Source organism: Phyllostomus discolor, chromosome 8 (assembly GCF_004126475.2).
Source record: "Phyllostomus discolor isolate MPI-MPIP mPhyDis1 chromosome 8, mPhyDis1.pri.v3, whole genome shotgun sequence".
Classification (NCBI taxonomy): domain Eukaryota; kingdom Metazoa; phylum Chordata; class Mammalia; order Chiroptera; family Phyllostomidae; genus Phyllostomus; species Phyllostomus discolor.
The window spans coordinates 1,751,708-1,772,879 of NC_040910.2; the positions used below are offsets into that span (position 1 = coordinate 1,751,708).

Sequence of the window (21,172 nt, forward strand, 5' to 3'; positions counted from 1 at the left end):
CTGCTTTACAATGATCACGTTGGCACCTTTGATAAACCCTAGATATGAGACCCCCCCATCATGCCATTTTTTGTTCATTTTCATCTTATAAAAATAAAAATTACTCATATTCTGTTACACCTATTCTGTTTTACTGAAATGGCTTAGTTTTCACTGGAAGTTTGAAACGAGTTACTTTTTTCTTTGACCTGGCATTTTATTTCATGGTTTTACCTCCAAAGGGGTTGCCGTTGAGCCAGCCCCTGACAGGGTGGCAGGTGGATGAGCCGGCCATGGAGGGGAGGACCTTCAGGCCCAGAGAGTGGGATTTCAACAGGCAGAAGCTAAGTATTTTTTTTTTTAGGATTGGGTAGAAAATGACGGCATAGCCCTCTATTGTATTTCTTCCTGTCCTGGAACTGTCTAGTAATTCCAGCTCAGCTGTCTGGCACCTTCAGAAGTGCCAACGTTTCACACTCCAGTTGCTGTGCAATTAAGAATTCAAAACGGATTTGACTGGGTTTCCCACTGACCTGAAAAGCAGCCCCACCTTCAGAGTCTGGAGAAATGCAATCGTCTGTGTAGGGCAGCAGGATGGCTGGCATTTCCCCCGCTCCCCGCTCCCTGCCATTGACATGTGTTTTAATATTATTTTATTTTGACAATTGTTCTGTGAGGAAGGTATTACAAACACAAACAGCCTCCACTTTATAAGAAAGCCGGGCCTCAGACAACTAAGGTGGTCTGCCTGACTCGGGCTCAGAATGGGAAGAACGTGGCAAGTCGGACTCGCACATCTAGGAGCACTCGCGTTCATGACCTCCCTTTCAGAGCAACATTCAGCCTTGAACCATTTTATTACATCTGGACACACAAGCAAGCAAGCAAGCAAGCAGACCCCTCCATTATCTTCACGGGGCCAAGCCAGCCCTGAGCGGACGTATTTCAGACCCACCCTCCCAGGCGGCGCAGGCGCTCCCACTCACGGCGCGCTGAGCTCTCAGACCGCGGTCAGAGCGCCCCGGGCCGAGCCAGCCACGCGCACGTTTCCTTACGGAGTTCCCGAGGCGCGGCGGCGCGCTCTGGGGGCGCGCTCTGGGCGCGCGCTCTGGCCTCTGCGCAGAGATCGCTGGGGGCCGGGGGCCCGGGGCGGAGGGACAGCACGCCGAGGACACGTCCTCTAGACGCAAGCATGGCCTGCTCCCGAGCTCCAGAGGGGCCTCTCCCGAGTCCGTCAGATCGTCCGACAGACGTCTGGGGCGTGAAACGAATGTCCCGGTTTATTGAGCCCATTTCTTGATGACCGGCTGGCGGGTTGTCCCCTCCGCAACTAGAGCCCCTCGGGTGACCGGAACGAGGGTTGCCAACAGACCCCTCGTGCCTTGCCCACGGCCGTCAATGCCCGCATTCTCCATTCCCGAGTATCTACCTGCAAGGACTTGGTCATGAGAAACCACTAGTTACCGGTTATCACAAAAGTAAGTGCAAATACGAGTGATACTTTTTAGTCGAAATGACCAGCTATTGCGCCCCTTGGGGCTTCCACCTCTTCCAAACGGATGCATTTATAAGCGTTTTAGCAGCCCGGGCGGGGAGGGAGCCAAGCACCGCCACAGAGGCGCCCGCGGAGCAGAGCGTCCAGTGGCGAGTGTGAAGGGGACGGGGCGAACTTGCCACCCCGGGCACAGCCGTGCCCGCAGACTGGTGAATTCTGGCATTTCCCCTCTGCCGCTGAGGCAAGATCCACCTTCCGTGACGTTGGCGCCGTCTCCGCCACAGCCGCGCTCTGCCAGGTGCGGGGAACTCGGGCCGTGAACACTCTCCCGTATGGAAAATGCTCGCAACCCCCACGCGGTCCGTGCTGCGGAAAGACGGCCGCCCGCTTCCTGTGGAAGGTGGCCGGGGCCAGGCTTTGGCCAGAAGAACAAGGGGGATCCGTTCCAGGCTGACGGGTGCCAGCGCTTGGCAGACGCATCGGCCAGGACTTGGAGAAAGTTGACGCTTTTCAGAACTAAGAGAATAAAATCGTCTCAGCGTTTCCATGGTGTAGGTGGATCCAGTGGTGTGTGTCCCCAGGTCAACTCCCTGAACAGAAGAGCTGGATTTCAGCCCTGCCGTGAACTTTCCCGGCTTCTCCGTGTCACGTGGTTCCCGTAGGAGCATTTGCTGCACAGGGGCAGAGAGAGGCGGGCAGAAGTTGTTTCTAAAACATCCCAGTTCAGACCCAGACTGGACGTGCTTGTGGTTCAGCCCTGGGTGACACGTGGAGGCACATTTCAGTGACAGCCTGCTCGGTGTGGGAGACAGACACTTCTGGGAGCAGGGCAGGGAAGGGCAGAAGAGAAAGATAAACTCAGTGTCAGCCCCTGTTTTCGGACTGCTGACCGGGGAGTCGGTACAGAAGCTACAACACCAGCAAAGCAGACGTACAGGAACAGGGTGGGGGAGGAGGCCGGGAGAGGCCGGCTGGAGGGAAACACAAGCTGGCCGTGTGACGCCGCGGCCCCGGGCTCGCGCCCCGAGGCAGGGGCCCTGCGCACACCGATGCCGTCTGGGCCGCGAGCCGTCCCCCGAGAACCCCCATGGCACCTCGTCCCAACCCCCCGGCAACACACATGGACGCAGCGCACTGACCAGCCACCTGCTGACCTGCCGAAGGTCAGCGATGGAATCGTAAGCAATTTCCTTCACTCCCACAGTCAGAGTTTCCTCCAGCTCCACTTCTGTGGCTCCGGGGCCACTCTGCACGGGACCTTCTCTGACCGCCCTGGTTTCAGAGACCATCCCGCTCACCCCTCGTCACGATTTTATCTTCCTTTGTAGCCCTTGTGGCTCCCTGACCTAGTGTCCTTCTGGTCTGGGTCCTCTGAGAAGCAGACGCCGGGATGGGGCTCGACCTGCAGAAGGGTTGTCGGGAAGACTGTGCACGTGAGAGGAACGTGGGGAGAGAGTCAAGAGACCGTCCACGGACGTGTTCTAGACGTGGGCTGGTCTAGACACAGATGCCTTCCAGGAAAAGGCTTGTGTGGACACGGGCCTGTCCTAGACACAGCACATCCTAGACACAGGTGCTTCCTAGACCTGGGCGTGTCCCAGACATGGGCGTGTCGTACATGTGAGTGTGTCCCAGATGTGGGCCTCTCCTAGACCTGGGCGTGTCCCAGACCTGGGCGTGTCCTACATGTGGGTGTGCCCTACATGTGGGCGTGTCCTAGGCGGAAGTGCAGTCCTGGGAAGATTTTGTCAAGGCAGTTGGAGGATCCTTGAGCTAAAGTCACCCGCAGGAGAGGCCTACATTTTCCAGAAACAGGTCTGGCCTAATGTCACTGCCATCCTGGTCAGTCGCTGGCTGGAAGCAGGCCGGGGAATGCAGGCCTTGGCGAGAATGTCCCGCTGGCAGTCATGGAGCGCAGAGCTGGGCCCCCCCGCCCCCCCACTGATCGTGTGGCTGAAGATCTGCGGGGGTCGTGGCTGCGGCTCAGGACCCACGAGCACGTGGTTATTCCTTCACTGTCTGCCTCGCCCGCCAGGTGCACTCCCTCCGAGCGCAGAGCCTGGGCCTCGCCCTTGACTGCTGCGTCCCCTGTGCCTCGTGCCCCTCGAAGAACGATAAAAACCTGTGAAATAAGCAGGTGCATCTGAATGATGGGGACAGTACTAGGATCTGTCTTAAACACCCTGCACAATAAAGCACGTTGCCCGGTCCACCGTAAGGGCTTGATAAAAGTTACTCGCTCTTGTTAACACAATAAAAAGTATCGGCGTCGCACAGGAAGAAGGCAAAGGCACTCGGAGCTACGTTAGAGGTCACACTGGCGTCGCTTTGGGCTGCACACGCTCGGCCCTGACCTCCAACGCACCCGCATGGAAGCAGTGAGAGCGTTAAATGCAGATGAACTCAGGACAACGAGGGTGGCCTGACTGCCATCTAGGGTACGCCTGAGCTTTGGCTCCCTTCTCCGGACTCCGGTTGCCACGGAGAAAGCCTGCCCGGGACCTTGCTGAAATGTTATTTCTTGTGGCCATTCGTGTATTTTCTAGGTCACTGGAGAGTTAAAAAAAATCAGCACACTTTCCTCGGTCGGAATGCCCTGCCTCTTCAGAAAACACCGCACTCTCAGGAGACAGTTCCCCAGAACTGACTCTTTAAAACTGAAACAGCTGGGGTTTTTTTTTCCATTTAAATACCTGTTGGTAACACTTCCAGTGAAGGACCCATTGCACTGGGGTTGCGACGCGCTGATGCGACCCTCTCCAGTGCGCAGTGACAAAAACAGCCACCCGAGCCCCTTGCTCTCTGGGGGTTTCCTTCCTGCCTGCAGAATTCGGCACCCGGAAGCCGTGTCCAAGGAAGGTGGGGGGTTCTTCCGTAGAGCACTGGAAAATTCACCTGCGCACAGTAACCGTTTCTTCTTTCCCGCCTTACCCGGAGGGAGCAGGCCGCACTGCTCTCCGATTCCCACGCTCAAGCTGAATTCGAAAGCTCGGTTCCTAACACCCACTTGGCTTCCTCTCTCCCTCTGAGCACGTGGGGCCGGCCAAGATCCCGCGGTGTGGCTGACGGGCCCAGGACCTGCTCAGGGACCCCCGTGGAGTCAAGCGGACCACGTCTAAGAGGCACCTGCTTTTCTCCTGACGCACAGAGAGAGATGTGAACACAGGATGTGATTCGTCACAGCCAGCACCCTCACGAACTCGTCAAAATCCATCAAAAACATGTTAAAGTTACAAGGCCATGAGCTGAAGGTGCGCTCCCCAAATATGGGTATGCTGAGGCCCTACCTTCCCACAGGATGGTATTAGGGGTGGGGCCTATGCGAGGTGAGAGGTCAGGAGGGTGCCGTCCTGGGGAGCGGGACGAGAGACCCCGAAGAGCCCCCGCCCCTCCCCCACAGGAGGCCCCACGCGGCAGCCCTCTAGGGACCTGGCCACGAACTCTCAGCAGACGCCGACTCTGCCGGGGCCGTTGTTTCGGACCTCCCAGCTCAGGTAGCTGGAAGGAGCAACTGTGTGCTGTTCGCGGCAGCCTCTGAGCAGACCACACGGAGAGCTCCCCACGCTGTCAGATGCATGCGTGTGCAAGTGAGTCAGTTATGTCTGTGCCCGATGGTCAGACCGCTCCTCACTTCCCTCTGCGCGGCTCCGTCGAGCCCGTGTCCCCGGTTAGCACAGCGAAAGGGTGTAAATGCTCTGGATGTAACAATAAGGGAAGAACGTGTTACTATTTTGCCAAATACAACCTGCTGATACTATGTTAGCAGAACAGTGAAACCCTCCTTTGGCTGAAATAAACCACCCCGGGCTCAGAATGGAAGAACTTTAGAAATAGACACTCTCTTAAAATACCCTAGACCAGCCCCCGCGTTTACAGAACGGAAACCCAGGAAAGTGAAGTCGCTAGTCCGATCCCACACGCACGTCTAAAACCCGGGCCCACGATGCACTTCTGGTCCCACCCTCCCCTGCACTAGCTCCTCCTGCCTCCTGCCTCCTGCCCCCACCCACACCGCCTGCCACAGGGCACGGCCACACCCCCTCCGGGGACACACAGTAGGTGACGCCCGTCTGGACACGGCTGTGTGTCACCTGTGGGCCGGCTTCACTCACCGCAGGGCAGCGAGGCTGAGTGGAGAGGGCTGGTGCCAGGAAATGTGGAGCCAGAAGGCCAAGGCCTTTTCCGGGATGCTGGAAGTTTTACTTCCTCCGTAAAACACTGTCTCAAACCGAAAGGGGCCCTCTTGCTCAAGGGGAAGGGACTAAACACCGGACTGTACTGCCTCGTTGGCTAAAAGCCTCCCGCTCTGCGCCCCCGCCTCACGCGGCAGCTGTGTTCCCTGGGAAGGGCCTAGGCAGCGGCTCGGGTGGCCGTGCTCCGCCCCTGCTCGCGCGCGCAAGAGAGAATGAGGCAGAACGGAGCGCCCGAGTCCGCGGCTCCCAGGGACAGGGCTGGTCCGCGGACGGCTGATCGGCTCTGCCCGCCGCCTCGGGCGCGGGACCTCGTCGGCACGCGGCTCCCTCCGGGCTGCCGGCCGCCGTTCTGCCTGCGGGGGGCGCTGTTTCCAAGGAACCCGTCCGCTTCGGTTCCTTTGCAGCCGCTGCCGTCGCATTAGAACGACTGACGCATTCGGTAAGGAGAGTTCTTGGGAGGCTGAAGAATTTGACACAGGAGGACAAAACTCGGACCAAACAATCTAATCCGAAAGCTTTGATTTTTAAAATGCACGACCAGGCTTTCACGGGCATTGCAGGGATATCGTTTGCCAAGAGTTATTGTGTTTTTTTCCAGTACCTTTCCAGGCTTAGCGCTTGCTTCACAGAGGGGGGAAAGACTGGGGAGAAACAAGCTGTTAAGAATGAGAAATAAACTCGGAGCGTCTGCCTTTATGTATCGGAATCATTCTTGGGAGTGTTTCTTGGGAGTTCTTTCTTGGGAGTGAACTCCCAAGTTCACTGAGTACTTTCCAACAACTTTATTGCTATCAAAAAAATGCCTGATTCCCTCCTCTCTTCCCACCACGGAGTGCATTTCAACAAGGAATGTCGGCTGGAAGGCAGGGCGCTCTGACGGAGCAGTGGGCTCTCCAGGGCAACTGCCCCGGCCGGGCTCTGGGCTGCAGCCAGCGCGCCTCGGGCAAAGGACTCGGCGTTATTTTCCTGTTGTGTTCTCAAAGAGCTGCTTTAAAGACAAGCCGGTCAGAGAGGTCAGGTTGTGTGTGTGTATGTGTGTGTGTGTGTGTGGATGGGTGTACTGCCAAGGAGGCTTGTGTCTGCCAGGTCCCCGAGGGGTGGGAGGACAAGGGTGGTGAATTCCCAAACACCTCGGGGTGTTCCATCGAGTCTGAGGCCCAGCCCGGGCAGGAGGACTCAGATGGGGCCAGCCTGCACTTGTGAAGCGCTCTGGACGTCCTCCTCAGGTCACCCCCCGCCCCGTCCCTCAGGTCCCCCCCAACCCCCCATGGTCCCTCGACCTTCAGAAGGGCACAGAGGTGCCAGCACTTGAGTACAGAAGAAGTGTCACGGCACTTTAAGACACAAGACTGAGTGTTTCGGGGACAGGGCTTCCCGGCAGGCCGGTGGCGCGTGTCTTGGAACGGGGCCACGGGCCCGGTTCAGCCGCCCGGTGTGGCCTCGAGTGACCTCGCCTCCCGGAGCGGCGCCGCTCTGAGCAGGGAGGGTGTGCCGCAGACCAGCCTTGGAGGCCCTTTCCGTCCCTGCGGTTCCGCGGGACCGGACACGGGGAGCCGCGCCGCTGCCGACGGTGCTCTGTGAAATACTCCAGGGAGCCGTTCGGGCCCCCGCAGCCTTCACGTCTGGGTGTTTTAGGCGAGTGCCTCCTGCCCATTCCTGCTTGCTGACGCCCCGCGGCCGTGGGCCGGCCACGTGCAGGCCGAGTGACCTTGCACTGGCCCACGGGGTGACGGGGTCGCGAGGTGAGCGACAACCACCTCACATGTCCTGGTCACCACGCAGCGTCTGAACCCGGAGAGGGTATGATGGCCCCGGACCACGCAGCAGGCTGAGTGTGAAAGCCTGTTTTTATTTTTGGAGCCACGTTGTTTTTTCCGCAGCTGATAACAGAAGTGCACCGTGAACTCGGGGCGCTGCGGACGGGCCCGCTGGGAGGTGACAGCCGGTGACAGCGCCCTCGGATGAGGGCCCACGCGGGGGAAACCGCGGTCCAGGTGCTGACAGAAACACGCCTTCCTGTCGCCGACCACTGACCTCACGGGGGCCCCCGCGTTTCCGATGGCAGCCCAGCGGGGCTCGGGCCACGGGCGTGTGCACACGTGTGTCCTTTTGACCTCGTTTTCAGTGTTCTGCCGGTCCTTTGGTCTCCCTAGCTCTGCGGCTCTCTCTCATCCATATCCGACCACCGCTTTACGGTATATGCGAGATTTCACGGTCCCTTTACTTTTCGGGGTCTGTACTTTAAATAATCCTTGGTAGGATGAGGCGCAGTTGGGTTGGCTAGCCTAATATTTACCAGGCCTTCAAAAACTGTTGAGAGAACTGAGTATTGTTAGGTGGCAAACACAAGACGTTTGCAAAGTGAAATAGTCTTATGGAAGAGAGAATGCAGATTTCCGTGGGTTCAAAGGACAGAAGTAGGACTGCTGTGTGGCAATTACTGGGAAGCAGATCTAACACATTGTCATGAAAATTTCTTAACAGTTAAAGAAATCTTAAGGGTTTCTAGCAAGAAAATCCTTTTATAGCTAAAGGCCACCCCACAAGCACCAGGTTTTCCATCCTTCCTGTCACCATACTGAAAGAGGTTGGGGACAGTTCTTCGGGGGAGGGGAGGCTGGACCAGATGGCATCCCAAGCCTCCCGCATCGCTGAGGCCGCAGTAGCACACGTACCACGCGAGGAAGACGACGCACAGGCTCGCGGGGCCTCGCGTCCTCCCCGAAGCCGGCCGCGGCCACAACAACAACACTAATGGCCATAATGACACAGCCCAGGCCTTTACAGTGCCTTTTATCTGGGGCCCAATCAAAGACGCCCGGGATAAGTATGGTTTCTCGTCCCAGTTTTACAGATAAGAAAATTAGAGTGTTCCAGAGCGAAATAACATGAGGGGCGATGGAATCACTCACGCTCACACGTCAGCGGGAAGCAGGCAGTCCCCCGGTGAGGCCGGCAACTGTGGTTACCTAACGCGTGGTGACTGGTGACACGCCACGGGTACTGAACTTGACCTTCTGCTGCTTCACAGAATGCCGTGCTGCCAAGCCTTGAGGAGCCCAGCGAACACGACTCTCAAACTCTCCCTGTTTTATATGAGGACACAGGACCCTCAGGGACCCCCCTCTCTCTCGCCCCCCCACCCCCACACCCACCTTATTCTGTCAGACCAGCTGCCCAGCGGCGAGGAGGAACACCGCCACAGCCTGCTCGGAGCACATGTCCTCACAGCATTGCAATCGGAGGAAACAGGGATCTTTCCTGCAAGGTGTAATTTGAAAACTCCTGGGCGAGGGTGCCAATTAGCCCCATCACTTCGGACCCGTCACTGAGGCCAGAACAAGGGGGAGCAGCCCGCTGGCAGTTTTGCCCAGGCCGTGGCTGCGTGGCCTGGATCTGCTCCTGAAAGCGGAGAACAACATGCCCCCATCGATAGCTTCTCAGCCGAAGGAAATGAAATATATATGAGCCACACTCCCCAGGACACTTTCACCTGCTTTTTAAAAGGGATGCACATAAATCAGGTTTCCTCACTTTGTAAGAGATCATCAGAAATATTACAGCTTTATCTCATTGTCGGGCACTGGGGTCCTTTACCATCTTTCCTTCCTGACCGGGTTTTATCACCCACGGGCAGCCGTCAGCGTGGCCGTGACGTTATTACTGCACGTCCAGTTGTGACTGCGAGAAGCTGCTCAGGACAGTGGGGCACGGAGCGTGTCTGAGCGCCGGCCGCAGGCCGAGGCCTTCCAGGGACACCGCTGGTCATGGCCCCTTCTCCCCGGGGTGTCTTCACTCTGCTCTCTGAGGAGCTGCACGTTTCAACATTCCAGGAAAAAGGGAAAGAATAAAGGGTCGTCCTGTTACGTGTCCACGCGGCGACCTATTGTAGACACTCATTCGGGGTTGAACGACTCTGTGGATCCCTACTGTGTGCCACCGTGTCAGCTGGACGGACAGAACAAGAGTCAGGTGAGATGTGGCCTTCATGGAACGTTCTTTGTGGATCGTGAGGAAGATGATGAGCAAGCAGGGACCTGAACAAGCAGGACCCTCACGGGGGCTGTGGTGCACGTGAGGTGCGTCAGCTACTCCCTGTGCCCGAGAGCAGCGGGGGCTCCCGGGGGCTGAGACGGTGAAGTCCGACCCGGGGTGAGGAGGCTGAAAAGGGGTCGGCCACTTGGAAATGCAGGGGATGAGCATCGTTGGCCACCCCGGCAGTACCGGCACTGTGCCCTGTGTCACTTCTGTGGTGGGGGACGGTCCTGTGCCCGGGAGCGGCGGCCCTGGCCTCTCCCACGGGAAACCAGTAGGGACGTGCTCCACCCCCCGTGTGACAGCGTGTCTGGCCTCTGCCAGACGGCCCGGAGGACAGCTCCGCTGTGCCAGACGGAGGGGGTGGCGGACCAGGGCTTCGGACAGCGCGAGGTGCCGTCGGCGGGCCAGGACGGATCGCCTGCCTGCGGCCTGCAGGCCTCGGCGGGAACTGGGATTTGATTTTCCGCGAGTGGTGATTCTTCGAACAACTTAGAGTTGGGGAATAGCGGGTCTCTGTTCGGAACAGGCCCCCGGGGCTCCTGTGCGGGAGAGGACCCAAACCCGGGAGGACAGACGGGATCGCGGGCCCCGGGGCTGGGGTCCGGCGCCGCCCGAGCAGGAAAGGGGGCTGAAGAGGGAGGTTGGGGCAGAGCCAGGGAGGTGGCGTCCCAACCATGGCACGTGGGCGTGTGGAGGAGGGAGCGGTGGGCGGTGACCACGTTGTTCCGGTGACCTGGTCGCCGAGTCACGGCCTGAAGACTTCTCCGGAACCGCCCTGGCTGGGCTCCTCTTCCTCTGCAGCTGCCGTTCCCCCTACACCCCTTCTGTGCATGATTCCCGATTAGTCACCTCGTTCAGGGCCATGCAAAGGCTTCCCATTCGAGCCCCACGTCAGCCTTGTTTACTCCTGTGTCTAAAGATTTGCTCTCAGAGTGACCACGTCTCTTCCTCCACACTGTCCAGCAGGCCCGGCCGTGCGCCCTGAAAGGCGAGGCTGCTGTCTGTGCTCCCCCAGAACCTTCCCCCCCCCCGCACTTCCGGTCCACTCAGACGTCTCTGTTCTCCAGAAACAAGGATAGGACTTCCCACTCCTCACTCCATCCAGGGAACGCGCCCTTAGCAAGCCCCTGCCCCCGGCGCCGAGCTGCGCCCTGGAAATACAACGGAACGCAGACAGGGTCCCTGCTTCCTGGGGCCCTCAGTGAGTGAGGAAGCAAACCCCCCAGCCTCGCCATCTCCTCCGAGCAGTCCGGAGAGCAGGCGTGTGCCTGCAGCCTAGCCCCGAGTCAGGCCACTGCTGCAGCCTCGGGTGGCTCCCCCGCCCAGCTCGGAGTCCGCGCCCCGTGCCTCATCTCCTGTGAGCACCCAGCTGTGCTCACCTCCCGGCACTGTGAGGTCCCGGCTGCCACCCCGATCCTCACGGGGGACAGGGTGGGTCCGGCCACAGGGCAGCATGTTTCCCGAAGCCCGAGTCACGGCCACTCCAGAATCATGGTGGCCGGTGTGTGAGTGTGGGGCACGGGTGGTGTCAGTGCTGGCCGGGCCTCGGCTGATCAGGGTGAGGGGTCTGTGCACACCACACCTACCCTCGAGCACGACCCTACGCCACCCCGAGGGCCAGAGACCCCTCTTCGTGAGTTCGGGTCCATCCAGAACTACTGAGCCCCCCCCCACCCCACCCCTCAAGGACAAACAGTGGTTCTCGGAGGCGATGCGCTTAAAACCTGTGCCGTGACCGTCCCCACGACAGAGTTTCCTGGGGACTCCCGCCGTTAGGAATGTCTGACATGGGTTTTACACGTATTTCAAATGCCTCCTTCTGTCCCAGCATGCAGGGCGGTGCTGGCTTTCCTTCTCTCCGTACGTGACTCAGGCTGACCTTCTGACACTCACTTGTGACCTATGACACGTCTGCATTTCAAAACTCAGTGCTTAGATGTGCCACAAACTGGCAGGAAGTCTGAAACTGTCCGGTTTAAAAAGCGAACAGCCGGGGTCGAGTCGAACTCTCGAGCAGGGCGAGCCGGTGGGCATTCTTCTGCAACCTCCGTATGAGGAAGGCGGCGAGTGGGAGTCCGTGACCAAGGGTCCAAGTCGTTCTCTCAGGAGTGGAGGTGGGCCTTGCTCCGTCCCTTGTATCTGCACGGGGATGCTTATGCGACTCTGTGAATGTTATAACAGAAAGAAGCCAAAAAACGGCGAAGGAAGGGCAAGTCCGTCTCGGTCATGAAAGGCCGCTCTGAGGACACGGGTGTCAGGCAGAGAGGCCTGCAGGGTCTGGCGGGGACCCCGCTGGGTCTCAGGACAGCTGGGAGTCGCCCACGGCTAGTGCGGGGCACGTGGGCGAGAACGTAGACAGGGTTAGCCGTCTGGGGCTGGACCCAAGGGGCTCTCCCGCTGCAGGGGGGCCCCTGACAACACCCTGGGGTCCACAGGACCCCCCGGCCCTGTTCTCACGTTAGGGAGAGACCAGGCGTAGAATGGAGGCTGCACTGGAGGGGAAGCGAACGGAGGCTGTTGCAGTAGTTCCAGGCGGGTGGCGTGAGTCAGGAGGGAGGATGACGGCCTGACGGTCTAAGGGTGAGAGTGGAGATTTAAGAGCGGTGGGTGTGAGACACTTGGAGAGGTAAGAGCAGATAGGAGTTGATAACAGGACCGAGGAAAGGAAGGAAATGAAATACGGGGTGCCTGTGGGTTTCAGAGACAGGGGATGAAAATGGGCTGGGTTCCAGGTTGGGGGGGGATGGCGTCCATGCAGGCTATGTTGAAGGTAACCGCAGGAAGTCCAAACGCAGATGCAGTTGCTTGGAAGGGCGTAACCTGAAGATGCACTGTGCATTTGGGAGTCCGGGGTGCATGGGGCACCTGGAAGGCAGGTCCCTGATGGGGAAGAGACTGCTCACGGAGACCATGAGAATGTTAAACAACTAAACCGGTGACCGTGGGGACTCCCAGGGCACAGCGGGGAGAGGAGCATGTACTATGGGGCAGGCAGGGCATCCGAGAACCAGGAGACGGGGCACTGGGGAAACTAAGGGGAGTTCACGGTGTCATTATTACCATTTTTTAGGTGTAGCCTTTTTATCCTCCTCCTCCAAAAGTTTTAAATCTCTTGAAGGCGGGAACCATGTCTCAAATTTCACTGAATTTCCTTCAGTGCCCAATGACAGTAACAGGAACATAGTAAGTGCTCCATACAATGTCCTTGATTCAGTTGGAAGCACTATTCGCTCAAAGCAGCCTAAGATGTTTCTTCAAGCAGACTCGCAGTCACCCATGAGATTACTTCAATCAGTGTTACAGTCTGTAGGTCCTACCTGGACCCGCTTTGGAATGAGTTCTGCAACCTCATTACTGCTTACCGAGGTAGCATGAACACTACAGACAACCGTGGGTTTTTCCTTGGTACCCTTCCCGGGAAACAGTTTATTACTAAGAAACCAGGTTCAGCCCAGTTCCCAGGCGGCAGGCAGCGTGCAGCTGGGAACCTGCTCCGACGCACGGCAAGGAGGCAGCCGCGAACCGGGTCAGCACGCTTCTGAGAGCTGTCATTTTATTAACAGTCGCGGGGCCACCGGTTGGGGGCTACACGGCCCCGCGGGCAGGTACTCGGGACCCGCCCACACTAAAGGGTCTGCGGCCAGAGACCCAGGGCCCCCAGGGGCCGCCGCCCAGCCTCCAGCCCGAGCTCGGCGGGCTCGCCTTCCGGAGCTTAGACCATTCCAGGGGGGGCGGGGGACGGCCGAGGGCCCCGGAAGGACCACCTGCGCGGAGGAGCGCGCCCCGGCCCGCGGCTGCCCCGCAGCGAGCCCTGCCTACCGCCACCCCGCCCCGGCCCCGAGACCCGGCCGCCCCTCCCGCCCTCGGGGAGATGCTCCGGCCCCTGGTCTCGCGGGATCTCGCGCCCATCCAACCCCCGCGGGAATACCGCCCGGCCTGGGTCCAGACCCAGGAACTCGGGGCGGGGCGGGGTCGGCAGGGGCGGGCGGGGGCGGGGCCAGGCCGGGGAGGCGGGGCGAGCGCGCGGCGCGGAGGGGCGGGGCTGGCGGGACCTGTGGATCGCAGGTGTCAGCGCCCGGACAGGCCCGGGGGCGTCGGCGTGTGCGCATGCTCCGTGCGCGGGGTCGCGCTCCGAGCGGCGGAGTCCGGCTGCTCGAGCTCCAGTGCCCCGCGCGCTCCGGGGCGGCGTTGGCGGTGTTGGCGGCGGTCGGCGTGCCAGCCCGGTGTCGGCGGGAGGGAGCAGCGCCGGGCCGGCGGGAGGGAGCCCCGCGGGGCAGGCAGGGCCGAGCGCAGGTAAGTCTCCGGAACTGCGCCCTGGATGGAGACCCGGCGACCTGCGCCGCCCGCGGGCCCGCCCGGGACACCCCGGCTGCAGCCCCGCGCCCCCGCGCGCCCCCCACTCCCGCGCTTCTGGCCGGGCCCGGGGGGCCGCGCTGACCGGGTCGCGGCGGTGGCGCTGCTGGGGTCGCGGCGGGTGGCGGGAGAGGACCGAGTCCCTCGGGGGCGCTGCGGGCGGTGGAGGCGGGCGCCTGCCGGGCGCCCCGGCACGGCCCGGAGCAGCGGCGCTCGGAGGGGTCCGCCGGGCTCCGGGGCCCTCGTGGGGAGACCACAGATGACTGGGTCCCTGAGAAGCTTTGGGCCGGCGCTGGCCGGGTGGTAGGAGTCACATACAAAGTTAATGTTTAGCTCCGAAACCTTCTCGCACGGGACGTTTACCCAAGTGTTTTAAGCGTCCTGGCAGAACAGGAAGTACCTGCGCAGGTGCCGGAGGGAGGGTCCCGGAGCCGGCGCCCCGCGCGCGCGGTCGGAGCGTTTGTTGTCCCGCTACAAGTTTTCTTTATCGGCGCAGTCTGATTAAGGCTTGCAAAACGCAGAGCAAGGCGCTGTGTCACACAGCAGGGTTTGCCAAATGTTGCTTTATCTGGGGGAAAAAAAACCCAACCCAGGTCTTTTTTTTTTTTTTTTAAGGAATTTTCAAGGCTGTTTTTTGAGGGATGTTTAACAGTAAACTTAGGAAGTTCTTTGTCATGAGGCTCTGATTCACTTTTAGTTCTGGTTTCTAAAGAAAAGCTTTGCTAATAATTCTCAGTATTTAAAAGGAGTAGTCATCTTACACAACATTCGGATTGAAATGAACTTTTGGCTAAGTTGATACTTGTTAGCTTTTTCCCCTGTTTTTTTTTTTTTTTTTTTAAGTTCCATGATGATGGTCTAGGCAGAGGTCCTCCTGTTAAAGAGAAATCACACACACACCCACACACACATGCACACAACTTACTTTGCAAAAGTAATATGTGATTTATCTGCCATTGTCATAAGAATTCCAAATAGACTAACTCACTGTTGGTAGGAGTTAATTGTAGCCTAAAAAAACAAACAAACACATTTTTGTTTTACATTTTAGAGGATTTTAAAACTGGCTGTTTGGACAATTTGACCAGGCTCATGGTTGCTGCTCATAAGCCATGGAAGTGGTTTATTTAAATTTGTTCCCCAATTAAACTCACTGGTGGCTATGTGTATTCTTTCCTATGGTGTAAAAAAATAAGTGCCCAAGGACAGACCTTTCTTTTTCTTCACTACTTTTTGAGAAAAATCTTTTATAAATGTATGGAGATGGTAAATTGTTTATGGAACTTGGTACTAGTAGGCACTCCATTAATATTCCTTTCTCTAGAAGATATTAAAAGTTGTTTTTAGAAAGATAGATATTTTAAAGGGAGGGGAGCCCCCTTTTCCACCTAGTTTATTTTTTTCCTTAAAAAAATAAAAGAAAATCACAAAACTCATAAGTTTTGGTATGCACGGTGATTTGAGATCTTTTCTATTACTTCGTGTCAAATGTTTATTTTAAACTGTGTAGCATCAGGAAATACAAGTTTGGAACCATATGGTTTAGAAGTCTGTGTCAGCAGGACAAAGACTTGAACTGTGAAAACCCCAATCTATTTTAAGGGGACGTACACAGTTCAAAGTCAACACCAGAGTCCTTTTGCCTGAGAGGGCTGTTTCGGACTCACTCACCTACCCTTCCGCGGAAGACGCCCCTTCACCCTGCAATTTTCCAGAACTATGTTGGAAATCTATAAAGTGGCAGATGAAGCTGTTCGACAGAGACCTGTCGTTACTGAAATACTCAGGAGGTGTTGTTATCCGACAGCTTTAACTATAAGGTGTTTCTTAATTATAGACCCCAGAGAGACAGCCCGCAGCTCGGCAGCTGGCGTGCTGTGTCCGCATGCATTCTGGCTGGTGTGTGCTGGGCGCGCTGGGCCCGAGAGGCTGTCAGTGCAGCCTCGTGTGGCCCAGCAGCCCTTGGATGAGAGGAGGCGTGGGCTAATGTCTGCCATCTTCGCAGAGCCAGCTAGAAACCAGGAACGACGCCCGTGTGAAGTTAGTGTATTATTATCACTTTTGCACGGAGGTGATGATGTGAGAAGGTTTTGGGTCTCAGTAGATACACACAGTAGGGGCAAGGAGTGGACACAGCCTGTGCAACCCCAGAGGAAATCTTCAAAGGTCACTTCGACTTTACATGACCGTATGACATCCTAAACTTGGCAAGTTATCACACATTTCATTTTTAACAGGAGGAAAATTTGACATGCATAGAGCATTTCGGCAAAAAGTGTCTGTGCTTTGCTTTTTCCGAGTTAACCCGTGTCTTCCTCTGGGGAGTTCTTAAACTGGGCTCCAGAATTAGAACCCTGGCCTGTGGTCAGAGCCGAATAGCAATGTCGTTGACAAACGGGAGGCATCAGGCTGCTGGAAGTCCCCGGGGGCACACCCAGGGGCACACCCAGGAATGCTGGGAACCCCCTGTGCTTCGCCCACTCTTCTGTGAGGGTTTGTGAGGGTTGGGTAAAGGGAGGACTGAGTAGCTAAGGGCACCCGGACACGAGGCATGCACCCGACGTCTGCAGTGTCAGGAGAGCACCGGGTGGTGGGTGCACCCCCGCCCCCACCCCCGCCCCGGGGACAGTGATGCAGTTGCGAGAGTGTCCTCAGGGACCCAGACATGGTGACAGCGCCGTCCGGGGAGCATGTTGGGTGCTCTCCTTATGTTTTTGCGGCTGGAGGAATCTTCATGTCAGTTATGACTTTAAATCATCGTTAAAGCTGTTTGCAGGGATGTTTCTGAAAAGCTTTATGGGTACTAGCCCCCCGCCCCCCATCTGCAGCTTTTGCTTCCCCCCTCTCAGTTACCCACAGTCAGCCTCAGCCTGAGCACATTAGATGGAAAATTCCAGAAAGGAACAGTTTTCGTCGTGCACCGTGCTGGGCAGCCCGACATCGCGCACTGTCCAGTGCGGTCCCCGAGGGTCTCCGCCTCTGGCTCAGTGTCCCCGCACTGCAGGTGTCCCCTGCGCGCTGGTCACTTAGCCACCATTGGGTGTCCCTCCCACTGCCCCGGGACCACCGCGCTCGCTCGTGTGCGAGTCCCCCTCGGTGTGCTCAGCAACGCCCCGGAGGCAGGGGAGCAGCGGCGCAGCGTGGCGGACGCGCACGGAAGAGAAGCTGGCGGTGCTCCCTCCGCGTGCGCAGTGAGCGGTGGACCTCCTTGCCTCCCTGTGCGGCGGCGGCTGACTCCGCAGTAAGAAGGAGTCCCGTGTCCGTGAAGCTGTGAAGGAGCAACAATTGTGCCGGTTCGCCGAGGGAGAGAGGGGGCACGTTCACGCAGTGTCTCCTGCGGTTTGTGACTTCTCTGTTACTGGCTGTGGCCTTTCACAGGGCCTGGCTTTCCAGTTAAACCTCACCCGAGGTGCGCACGTGCGGGAAGAACCTTAGTGGATGCGGGGTTCGGGACTGCCCACAGTTTCTGACGTCCACCCCTGCGAGGGGGCGGGGGGCTGGGGTAGGTTGGCTTTTTCTGAATTAAATCTTCCCTGTAGCTTACGGGCCAACGTCTGAGCCCCGCCGCCCGCGTGTTTCGGATGCGTCGCCTCCGGGTTTCCGCTCAGCGCCCCTTCTCCGGTCCAGCCGGCACAGGAGTGCTTGCACCCAGCTGTGCAGGGAGCATTCCCAAACAGTGTTGTGTGGAGGAGAACTTCCCACACGTTACGTTTTCTGAGAGTATATGTAGCTACGGGCAACTGCTCGTTTCCCACCGAGAATGACTCGTTAACGAACTTTAAGATTAGGACACCGATGCTCCCGTGGGCGGTTTGTCCGGCCCCGCGGAGGCTGGAGGGGGCTGCAGTCCGGCCGAGGCAGCGGCGTAAGGAGCTGCGGGAGGGCGGTGAGAGGGAGGTGAAATGTCACGTCCCACGGCCACTCTCGAGACTCGAATGTCGGCTCCTGTGGTTAAACGGATCTCACACCGCAGCCAGTGCCGCCGCCGTCGTGGTGTGGGCTCGCGGGTCCGCGTGCCTGCCGGGTGTCGGGCATGTCCGGTGTCGGACCCGTCTGTGGTTTGTGACCCCCGCCTGACTCCGGGGCCCTTCTGAGTGAGCGGAGGCTCCGGATGTGGGCGGGCTGCGTCGGGGGTTGAGGAGCCGAGTCCCTGCTGCGCTCCCGACCCCCGACCGGGGTGGGGGACGTGGCTGGGGTGTCCTGACGCAGCATCGGAGCACGGGTTCCGTCCGAGTCGGGGGCCACCGGAACCCCACAGACACTCTTCACCTTGGCTCCCCCGCAACCCCCCACCTGCACAATAACCCCGGCCCCTCTCTGGCCGCCCCCCGCTACCCCCAACACCGTTTTCAGATGAGCTGCTGTCTGGGTCCTGGGGGGGGGTCTTCTTCCTCTGTGGGGCTGCGAGATCGCCCAGCCTCCGTGCCAGTCCACACCGACCCCGACCGCGCCACCAGGTGGACAGGGCAGTCCTGGATCCCGAGCTCAGGGCCCTCTCTGGTGGGAACGCTGACTTCAGAGGGCTCGTCAGTGGGGGTCTCACTTCACCGCCCGAGTTTCTGTCCAACAAGTGCTCAGCGAGGACCCGCCGTGCACTGTGCACCGTTCCAGACTCCGGGACTCACCTCGAGGGCCAACAGACGGGGAGCAGACACGGCAGTGCATGCAGTCGACACGCGGTGTGCAGCTGCTGCAGAGTAAATGCCGGGGAAGGGGCGCAGAGCAGCGAGGGGCGTGGGGGCGCGGGCCGGGCTGGGCTGCAGCGCAGAGGACTGTGGGCCTCACCGGGAAGCCGGTTCTCGAGCAGAGCGGCAGAAGGGGCCCAGGGAGAGGCCAAGTGGGTGTCAAGGTCGAGTGCACTGCAGGCGGAGGAGTGCCGGGCAGAGGCCGCGGAGCGGGGTTTCGCACGGCCTGTTCCGTGATAGCCCTGCAGCCCAGGGCGCAGGCGCCGAGGTGGGGAAGGGCAGGGAGACCGGCTGGGGTCAGGCGACGGGCGGGTGAGGCGTGCAGGAGGGAGGCATCTGGCCTCTGGCCCCGCTTCCCATCCCACGGCTTCTGAGCCCCTTGGAGCCTTGGGAAACGGTACGTGTTTCTGGTGTGGGGACGAGGTGCCCTGTGCCAGGCTCCTGGGCAGCCTCAGTGTGGGGCTGGCCCGGGGAACCTGCGTGTGATTGGAGGAGTGGACTTCCAGCCCCCTCCGCCCCCAGGTAGGGGCGGGTGGAGGGCGCTGGGTCAGTCACTAAGGGCCTGTGAGTCTGGGGTGGGGAGCACGCAGGGTTGGGGCACGTGAGGGCATGTGTCTGCAGAGGGCCCCAGCTCCCTGCCCTTCCCACACCCCGCGCCCCTCACCCCCCTTCCAGCGGGCTGTGCCCGAGTGACACCTCTCCTTGTAAGCCTGAAGCCCAGCCAGTGAGCTGTTCCCTTCTGAGCTCTGTGAGCCATGCCGGCACATTCAGGGGAGCCATGGCGGCGGTCGTGGGGACCCCAGTTCGTGGGGTTTTTCCCCCGCGCTTACTTTCTGGCTGGACTGTCTGAGCCCACTGTAATCAGACGCACACACACTGCCCTTGCTCAGGGGCTCACAGAGAGGTCCGTGTTTCCACACCTGTGACAACAGGGACGGGACCTTGCTACGTTCCTGCCTTTCGCCTTTGTCACAGAGGCCTCCCGCTGTGTGATGTTCCCATCTGTGGATGCCGGTTTTGTGTCCTTCCTGTCCCACGCACCTGCCCATGCATCTCAGTCCAGCGCTCTTGCTTCGGGGCATGGGTTGTCACTGTTGGCTTTTGGGTGTTTTGTTTGTTTTTGTGTTCAGATGGAAGTGTGTTTGCTTTTAATTTTAGTAGATGTTGCCAGGTTGCTACAATATAGCCATGGGGTGGGGGGGCGTGGACAGTACATTTCATGTCAGTCAAGAAAGGAAAGTGCGGGGCTCCATCCCTCCCCCAGGGGGTTACTTGTAAGTGTTGCCCCCGGACAGAAACAAAGTAGCTCTGGGTCCCCGTGTGGGTGGTCCCAGACCCCTCCCCCTCCCCCGGCCTTGTCTGGGGTGTCGCTGGACTCACTCCCGTGCTGAACGACAGAGAAAGGCCATGAAGTGGTCAGCGAGCGGAGAAGCGGGAAGGTTTGGTGGAAACCACGCACAAATTTCCGGTAGTTTCTCCCAGTGGATTCACCTGGGACATGCCGCTGCTCCGGCGTCGAATTGTGATGACACGTGAATGTTGCCCACCAGGAGGCTCCGGAGAGACCCAGGCTTTTATCGGTGGTCACACGGGCACCCTCTGTCCAGGACGGATCAGAATCCCAGACTTGCGGAAGGGAAGCGGGCGTCCGGGAGACGCCACTTTGTCTGCGTGGTTCGGTGCCGTGACCCGCCTTGCCAGTCCCATGTTACTGCAACACTGTCACGGTGCTGTTGTCACACTGTGGTCGACCGCATTCCCTGGGCCGTTGCCACCTGTGCGTGACGTCTCCTACACCTGGAGGTCTGCACCTCCTCACCCCTCACCTTTTCCGTGACGGGTGCCAACACCCGGCAGCTTGCTTTCTGCGGTGTTCAGTGTGACAGTGACATTTAAATGTTTTTAATGACAAACCGTGTTTTCACTTTCGTACTTTAGAATATTCCTTCTAAATCCTTCTATGAGTACATAGTCAGCGTTGTTTTAAATATGTGTCCGGCGTTCCTGTTCAAAGAGGAAAGCAGGGGCTTCCTGATTGGCCTCCACCTTCATGTGCACGTTTTTCTCTGTCGCAGAGGTGCCTCTCGGCCACACGGACACGGAGCGTGGAGTCGCCCCTGACAGCGTCACCGGAGAGGGGCCGCCTTTCTTGGGGAGAGACCGCCAGGAAGACAGCGGCCGGAGGACCAGTTACACGCCAGGGACAAGACTGATGGCCGGAGCTTGAAAGACAATGACTTTTCCACCGACGTTACTTTCAGCAGCTTGGGAAAGCTCTTTCACTTCAGTCTGTACAAATCTCTTCTAAAATTTAACACGTAAAAGTCTTTGAGGCCGTGTCTCAAATGGCCGCCTCTGGTTTCCCACACCGGACGTTCCCGCACCCTGTTCTCACGTGATGAAGCCCCCAGTGCAGCTGGCCTGGGGCC

At 58.8% G+C, this 21,172-nt stretch overlaps 1 protein-coding gene across 1 annotated transcript; it reads left to right on the forward strand.

Moving 5' to 3' along the window:
* The first annotated feature begins 12,448 nt into the window (after nucleotides 1–12,448).
* LOC118502270 (collagen alpha-1(I) chain-like) lies at nucleotides 12,449–21,167 on the forward strand. The gene is made up of 3 exons (XM_036034299.1): nucleotides 12,449–12,475; nucleotides 13,422–13,998; nucleotides 20,819–21,167. The coding sequence occupies exons 1-3, from the start codon at nucleotides 12,449–12,451 to the stop codon at nucleotides 20,968–20,970; spliced, it is 756 nt and encodes a 251-aa protein (XP_035890192.1). The 3' UTR covers nucleotides 20,971–21,167.
* Nucleotides 21,168–21,172: the final 5 nt, after the last annotated feature.